We start from the raw sequence: 8,376 nt of genomic DNA on the forward strand, positions 1-8,376 counted from the left end.
AATGAAAAAAAATTATATACACAATTTTAATGCCTATACTTAATGTTGGGACTTGAAACAATACATTTCAAACATTTAGAGACTTTATGTCAGGAGTTTACATATAAAAACCTTGAGGATAGAGAGAATGGAGAGCTTGAGGAGAGAGAGTTTAAGAATAGAGAGCTTGAAAGTTGTGCTTGAAATTTGAATTTGAAATTAGAGAGAGAGAAAGAGAATATATTGCCGAAAGGAGAGAGAGAGAGAGAGAGAGAGAGAGAGAAAGAAAGATCTACAACTTACCCCAAAGTAACCCCCAATGGTCACAAACAGGCACTTTAAAACAATCGCACAATTTCCATCAAACGTGATCAAGTGTGTCGTATTGGAGAGGACGGATCGAACGAGTCGATCCATCCATTGGACGTGGACAACTAGGTGTATGACAAAGTATTGTATACCACAAGCAAAGAAAGAGAAGTGTGTCCTAGCTAAAAAGCTATAAAAGAATGTACTTGGCTCAATTATCAATTAATCAAGTCTCTTTCATATCATTATGGTTTCATTCTTGATCTTCTTTCCTCCATAGTCCACTATTCTTTCCTCGTTCAACCATGTTTCATAACATGGTATTAGAACCTCACCCTTAACGCTTGTGGGATAGAGAAGCATCCATACTTACACACAAGTTTAAAGAAGCTCAAGACTAGAAGGTAGTATTATCCAAGAAGCTTTTGAATAGGAGATTGAAGGTTGGGAGGTGCCAAGTTCATTGGAGAAGATCATCATCCTTGAGATATAGCTCTTCATTGTGTTCATGATCAAATTTCAATCACTTGCAAGGGGGTTGCTTAAACCCTATGCTTAAGGGGACGGCTTGTCAACATGCTGAGGCCCTACTTGTGGCCAAAAGCTCAAGCCCTACTTATCCCAAAAGCAAGGCATTTGCTTCTTTGCTATAGAGCTAGAGAGGAGGAAATTATTTGGAGGATTTGAATCACACCAATCCAATTGCCTCATCAAAAACATGCATTCAAAGCAACCGTTGGTCATGGAAATATCTTCTTGATAAGGCTATCATTCAAACCTTAATCATTAAGGTTTGAAAGAGCCCTCTCAAAATCACTTTCCCACCTAAACTGGTTTGGCATAAACCCCTTTTACACTACCAATAATCAAACTAGTTCAATTTAGGCCTTGTTCACACTATTGGTCATAAGCTAGTTCCTGTAAGCTACTATTCACACTACCTATGGTTGAGTTGTTCAACTCAACAATCATTTGTCAAAGAGTTGTATACACATTTGTCTAAAAGAAAAACCAGTTGTTGTAAAAAGGTGCAAATAATCCACTCATGCGCATCTAAAACAATTCTCTTTTTGTACGAAGATTGATGCTGTCATGTGAGTCATTGGTAAGACCTCTCCATTGAAAAATTCAATAGGAACGATTTTCATGCTTCGAGAATGAAAACCATGTATGATCTATTGAGAAAAGACCTTTGGGAAATATTTAAAGAGCCCCAAGGCTCTTAATGACCCAACCTGGAAAAGCAAGAATAATAAATAACTCGCGATGATAGCATGGGGCTTGACAAACAATGTTTTTCATCACACATCAAGGATTACAAAAGCAAAAGAATCTTGACAAGTAAATTTAAAAGCTTGAAGGTGCAACTGCCTTCTATCAATAAAGACATTGAAGAAGATGAGGTCATTGTTGCACTGCTTAATAGTGTGGACAATTCTAACAAATGACTCAAAGACATTGAAGAAGATGAAGTCATTGTTGTGCTACTTAATAGTGTGGAAAAACCTAACAAATGACTCAAAGAGAAGACCCAAGAAACTTCACCAAGCCCGATGCTATCATCACACATCAAGGATTACAAAAGCAAAAGAATCTTGACAAGTAAATTTAAAAGCTTGAAGGTGCAACTATCTTCTATCAATAAAGACATTGAAGAAGATGAGGTCATTGTTGCACTGCTTAATAGTGTGGACAATTCTAACAAATGACTCAAAGACATTGAAGAAGATGAAGTCATTGTTGTGCTACTTAATAGTGTGGAAAAACCTAACAAATGACTCAAAGAGAAGACCCAAGAAACTTCACCAAGCCCCATAGTATCTACACTCAATATCAAAGGATCTTCAAAGATTGTTTACAGGATGTGGGAAAACTAGACACAAGGAGCAAGACTACTGGAATGAAGGGAAACCTGAATGCAAGAACTGCAAAAGCAAATTCGGATACACTACAAAGAACAATTGGAATCAAAAAGCTAACTGTATACAAGAATCATCATCTTCTAAACAATGTAATGAAGTTGTCTTTTAAAATGTTGTATTGCTTACTTTTCTTTTTTGACAATGCATGAGCTAAAAGGCCTTGCAGGGATTTAGAGAGGGAACCTACATCCTTAGGTGCAATTATCTAGAGAATAAGCTAGCACCAAGGAGGCGTGTTAGAATGTGTGGTGCTAGAGGCAATAATAAAGGCACATGCAGTATATGACAAAGTGTTATATCCCATAAGCAAAGAGAGAGATGTGTGTCCTAGCTGAAAGGCTAATAAAGAATGTACTTGGCTCAGCCATCAATTAATCAAGTCTCTTGGAGAGGAAACGTCTCTAGGAATATTCCAACATTGAGAAATGTGTTCCCCATGTTGCAAAATGCAAATAGTGTTCCCCAACTCCTAGCATCCGCTCTGCCCGTTCCAATTGTTATGACCACAATGAATAACAGCTTATATTGGGATAATCGTTTTGACACAAGTGATACTGCATTTCTTGACAAAGTTCCTAATGAGCAAAAGAAACCAAAAACTTAAGAATCTAGATATCAGGAATAGAAAAAAGCCATGCCTTGAAGTTGTAGCGTGCAGTTAACTCATTAGAGCTAAAGGTCTTCTTTTCAAGGCGAAGTTTGATTCTCCGCCCTTCATCTTTATAAAAGACAGAAACTGACTCTGCAAGAATGCTTCCAAGCCTATACCATAGCAGCAGTCACAACCAAAAGCATGAGATGTGCAAAAAACGGTACACCAACCAAATAAAATGCCGGTACTTTGTACTGAATACGGCAAAAGACATGAAGGTCAGAAGAAATTTCTGGGATATTACATGGAAGGTCAACCTTGCAAGTGATCTTTTTTGTTCTGATAGATCTTGACTGATGAAAGTAAGAAAGTACTTGGAGTCCACTTCTGCACGCTTTCTTAAAGCAAGCAATCGCTCTTCAATTACGTCACCTGACCTTGCAGAAAACATCAACACAAAATTAGTTACTCATTTTGCTCATCTTTTGCGGCTCATGATATTTGAACAATGTAAAAAACAGGTCATCAAAATGCTCTTCTTTAAAAAACATACTATCTGGGGAATCCACTAATCTGCAGTAAAATGCAAGTGCCCAAATGTACCTTTTATTTCTGGTATTATTCTTTTGCTCCAAAAATGGATTCAAAAAGAAAATAAAAGCAGTAAACCATCAAAAATATATTCTTTTGCTTCACATACTTAGAATATATCAACCCCAATGGACTCAAAAAGAAAAGAAAAGTGGTAAACTATCAAAAATATTGGACAGAAATAACTTGCAGTTAAATAGAGATAGTATTTCAGAACTAATGTGCTTTCACACATCCAAAACTTTTACCAGTAAAAATAATGGCTTTTATGATGATGAGTTGTTAGACTTATTCCACAGCTTCAGGCCCATGATATTTGCAAAAATATTGTTTCAGTCAACATTCTGTTTAATACAAAACCACTGAGTTCAGGTCCCCTGTGAACCATAGAAGGGGGCTTACCTGCCGTGCTGCCAAAGCATTAAGAAAACTCTACCACTCATCCAATGAAGAAATAGAGACAGACAAAAGCTCTTAGAGACAAATGAAGACATTTGAAACTAGCCCAAAGTTTCAGATCAGTATGACAGTTTTGTCAGAAAACAGGGTTTCTGGATATCAGAGTGTCCTTGCTCTTCTTCGCATGTGGGGCCTTCTTCAGTAGCCTTTCGAGTGTTTTGGCACGTACTCTCTCTTCTGTCAAGTCCTTGAGCGCCTAACTGCTCTCTTGTGCAATAGTGCCATGATGTGCCTTTTGCCCTTCAATTCTTATGTCTTTCAAGGATACTGTACTTCTAAATAGAACAATCAAACTGCCAACTGCACTCTGATAGTGTTGTAAGCCTACACCCGATCTGCTGCTTGTGTCACCAACCCTTGCAACAAGTGCACTACATTCTTTCCACTAGAATTGCAGCTATCCTCACTTGCACTACACCCATCCGAATTCACAATCATGCAACTTCGTCTTGAAGAAGGCCACCAAGTGACAAGGCTCTGATCCAAGGAAAGTACTTCTCACTGTTGCCTTCTCTCCAGAAGTGTCCTCATTCTTTAGTACTTATAAACTGTCAATGCCATGATTATAAGTATCCACCATGGCCAGATTACCACCATAGCACCTAGTTGTGCTGTGTAAGCAATTCCTGTGGTTGCACTCGTCCAAGCAACTGTACAACCTAAGAACGATGTTCATGTAACATCAACAACCAGATGCCACAGAGAAGCTTCCGAAACACTAACTGGAAACTACTCGATTGACACAATACTTGTTACATCTTTGGACATCCAGGAAGAACGTCTGCAGCAAGTGAGACCAGCTGGCAGCTGTTCCTTTTATGACACGGGCCATTTGGATTCACTGCAGATGTAGCCTGTTCAACCTCTGCCAGCTCCATCAGTTGCAGACAGGTCATGTAATGAACCTGGGCAGCAAAAAGTATTGAAACGGTCATGGGCATCATCAAGACCAAGGATGGTCCAACAGCCTGGCAAATGGGTGGCACCAACAAGGATAGTCAAACGGCAAACTGGTAAGATCACATTGCACAAATGGGTCAGATATTGGTTGCATAGTTTGTGAAACTAGTTGGACTGCTCACGTGGCCTATCTTTTCTCCTCTTCAAAGATTATTTCTCCTCATCATGTCTCCCTTAGCAGTCATTCACACCTGCCAGTGCTGGATGCTGCTGAAATCACAGTTCCTGACCTCAAGCTGTCAATGTTATCTTGTCCATACTGTTTCTCTAACCAGCCATTTGAGATAGAAACTTCTGCAAAAAGACTGTGATCGCATGAGCAGAAGGCAAAGAAGCCTTCCTTCATACCTAGGAGACTAGCACTTTCTTTCACCTAGGAGCTCCCCCACAATCTGGTATCATAGCCTGTCTGAGTGTTTTCTTCATTACCCTTGTACTCAAAATCTCCTTGGTATAGATTGCTAAGAAGATGTGGAAATCTTAGTGATAAATTTCACTGATGTTTTTCATTAAAATTTTCTTTTCTTGGAAAGAAAGAACAGAAAGCTGTGAAAAAAGGCAAATTCATGCAATAGCGCTTTTAAGAAAGCAATGGTGAACTTTCAATCATAATCCACCTGGTCGGCTTAAGCAATCTATACAGCTAGAAGGCATCTTAGATAAATAGTCTAGCCAACTTTGCTCCACATCTGGGTTGTATGGAATCAAGTGCACCTACTTATATCAATTACCCACCACTCTCATCATGGCATCATTCTATGATTTCTCACCTTCAAACGGCCCATGGCAAAGTAATCTCATCCCTTGTCCAAGGGCTATGATGGTTCATCAGTTGGGAATCTCAATAAAACACTCACTTCATTAAAAATTTCCTTTTGACATAAGCTGAAGCACGAGGTAGACCAGCACATCTGGCATTTGATCTTTCTTTGAGTAGAAAGGAAATGCCTTTTTAACAAGGACCAAACCTGTTGTCCACCTACTATCCTTGGAGGGCCACAACAAATGTTGACTACTATTTGGCCTGACTATGCAGATAATCAGGGAGCTCACATATGCTGCCCACCTTATCTAAGCATCTGTACAGACTTTGAGGGCAGTAGCCAACACAAAGACAGCAAAGGTTGGATGATATTTGCAATCGTAAATAAGGTATCTGCTCAAAATAAGCGTTAGTTTCACATGCAGAAATATCTCAATTTTCCAGGATCTGTCCTCACATCGACTCGAGACAATTTCCACTCCTCAGCTATGAAGAATTTCTGAGCTCTTAGACAATCATAAAAGAGAGAATCACCAAAAGAAAGTTTCTATTTAAGGCCAAATGAAACATCAGATCAATTCAAGTGGTACTTTTTCCATAACCCTGATTTTCAACTACTACTAAGCAGTGCATTAGTGGAGTCTCAAGCTAAATAAAGACATAGGATATTGCAATAAGTTACCTTTAACCAAGTCAAAAAGGGCCAAAGTGGATTACTAGATCTAGATTTAAACAAGTACGAATACAAAAGCCACATAGTAAGAGCATAGCTACCTAGCAACTAAAACCAAAGTGGAAACATCAAACATAACTCCTTGCAAATATCATGCCATAGCCACCAAACTACAGGTGTTGCAGATACCAAAAAAAATATTCAACTAAAAAGAACCATAAATTGAAGAGAACCCGGAACAATTATGCTACTTGAGAAAATTTTGCATTGAATGTACCACTCAAAACAGATGGTTGAACCACCACCACCACTAGCCTTATGTTTCTGCCACGTATTACATTCCTGAGAACCACAAATTTAGGAGCATTATGATGTCATCAATAAGAAGTAACAGCTATTTATACATGTACAAACACAAGCGCACAAACTTCACAGCCCTTCATGTCAGAATGAAAAAGAAACAGGAGATGGTCAAGAGCTAGATCCAGTTGTCGCGTAATCTATAATTGACTAAAAGTGGTTTCAAATAATCAAGTTCAATGCCACAAAAAGATTAGCAACTTCATGCTTGAGCCTTGATAAAGAACACAACATTGTTACAATATGCTGCAGGACGGCACAATTACCTGGACAGATTAACATAACTATGTTTCTCAGAAATTAGTTCCCTCTACATAAAATGGAGTGTGTCAGGATGTAGTTGGCAAATTGCAAACAAGTCGATCAACTCAATAAACTGGAAACACTGTCGCAAAAAGGCATCTGTTACGACTACTACTAATGGTCAGCTCTTGCAGATTTACAAAGATGATTGTAGAACTGCATGCATAACAATTCGTTCTAGTATCTTGTCATACAATGGTATCATGATAATGTAGTTTCTTTTGACACACAAGATAGCAAATTGCACGTTCAATTCAAGGCATGAATGGAGAATTCAATACTTACTTTATAGACTCAAGATTGGTGCACACCTGCATCCACTGGACAGGATCTCCATTGACTTCCTCTCGGCTGAGCAGCACAACAATGGCAGCAGGCACCCGGGTACGGTGCTTCCAGAGCCAGTCGATCTTGAGGATTCCCACAGGCGGCGGTAAGCGGGCATCTGGGGGCTTGCGCTCCTTGCCGCCAATGACAGCAACTTTTGTGAAGTCAGGCAGGGCTAGAGTGTTGATAGGCAGGGGCTCCGTGTGCAGGAATGCAGATACGGTGGAATGGAGCTCCGGCAAGCCCACAAGGGCGACGAGGGGCATTGGAGGTGTGCGAAGCTCCTCCGGGTATTCTTCCATGGTTGTTCTCGGGCAGATCACAGGAGAGATGCAGCCTCTCTCTCTCTCTCTCTCTCTCTCTCTCTCTCTCTCTCTCTCTCCGCGTTCAGATCACGCCCGCAGCTTCGAATTTTGAGGGGAGCCGAACCTTTAAGAGACTCTAGTGTGCGACTTCTTGTGCTTGCTTGCGCTCCTTGCGCACATATCTGATTCAAGCTTTGCTCGGTTGTCCACTCACCATGGAGATTTAGCCTAGCATTCCAATGTTCTCAAGTGTTGTATTAGATTAGATCCTCCAAGGAAGGTTTTTGGTTTTTTTTTTCAAGAAAGGCTTGAAATTTGAAAGATGCCTCACCAATGAACCCAAGGTTTAAACTCACGAGCTCATGTATACACCCACATACTCGAATCACTCAAGCTACTACCGGGTTGGTACATCCTACAAGTAAGCTTTGCTCTGCCAATTTACTCTCATCCACAAAATAGATAGGAACATTATGAAGGAACTGGAGATAGCACATTCTTTCCATTAAGACAACAAATATAATATGAAAAGCTTGAGCAAAATAGTGCAACACATCCATCTGAGCTCCTGATACACTCTCATTAGGATTGATAAGAAGAGGAGAGATAGACTTCCTTGTATTTTTGTGCAATTGATGTTGCATAGAAGCTAAATACCAAAGCAACTAGCTTCATAGAAACAACTTTTGAGTGAGCATATGTTCCTAAGCAAATTAAAGATAGGAATGTAAACATACAGACGAAGCCTCCCATGATCCCAAAGAATCTTATAAAGTCCACTCCTGACAACGAAGTATATCACTATCAAACCCATTGGTATCCATGATCGAGGG

The 8,376-nt window shown here is 39.7% G+C and overlaps 1 protein-coding gene across 6 annotated transcripts in view; it reads right to left on the bottom strand.

Moving 5' to 3' along the window:
- LOC148031968 (trafficking protein particle complex subunit-like protein) overlaps positions 1-7,784 on the bottom strand; it is a 43,608-nt gene extending 35,824 nt beyond the window's left edge. For 2 of the 6 annotated variants that reach the window (XR_015691550.1, XM_087682565.1), the window contains exons 1-4: positions 7,197-7,783; positions 6,526-6,590; positions 3,120-3,234; positions 2,849-2,972 (exon numbers count right to left, since the gene is read on the bottom strand). Coding sequence is in view for 5 of the 6 variants with exons in the window: in XM_087682565.1 (XP_087538691.1) it covers positions 2,849-2,972; positions 3,120-3,234; positions 6,526-6,590; positions 7,197-7,540 (648 nt within the window). In the remaining variant the exon portion in view is untranslated. Of the gene's footprint in view, positions 1-2,848; positions 2,973-3,106; positions 3,240-6,525; positions 6,591-7,196 lie in introns of those variants that run through there. The other 4 variants (XM_087682568.1, XM_087682566.1, XM_087682569.1 and 1 more) reach the window with 4 other exon arrangements.
- Positions 7,785-8,376: the final 592 nt, after the last annotated feature.

The sequence above is a fragment of the Lygodium microphyllum genome, chromosome 8, assembly GCF_053477565.2.
Source record: "Lygodium microphyllum isolate KBCC chromosome 8, Lygodium_microphyllum_v1.1.10, whole genome shotgun sequence".
NCBI classification, from domain to species: Eukaryota; Viridiplantae; Streptophyta; class Polypodiopsida; order Schizaeales; family Lygodiaceae; genus Lygodium; species Lygodium microphyllum.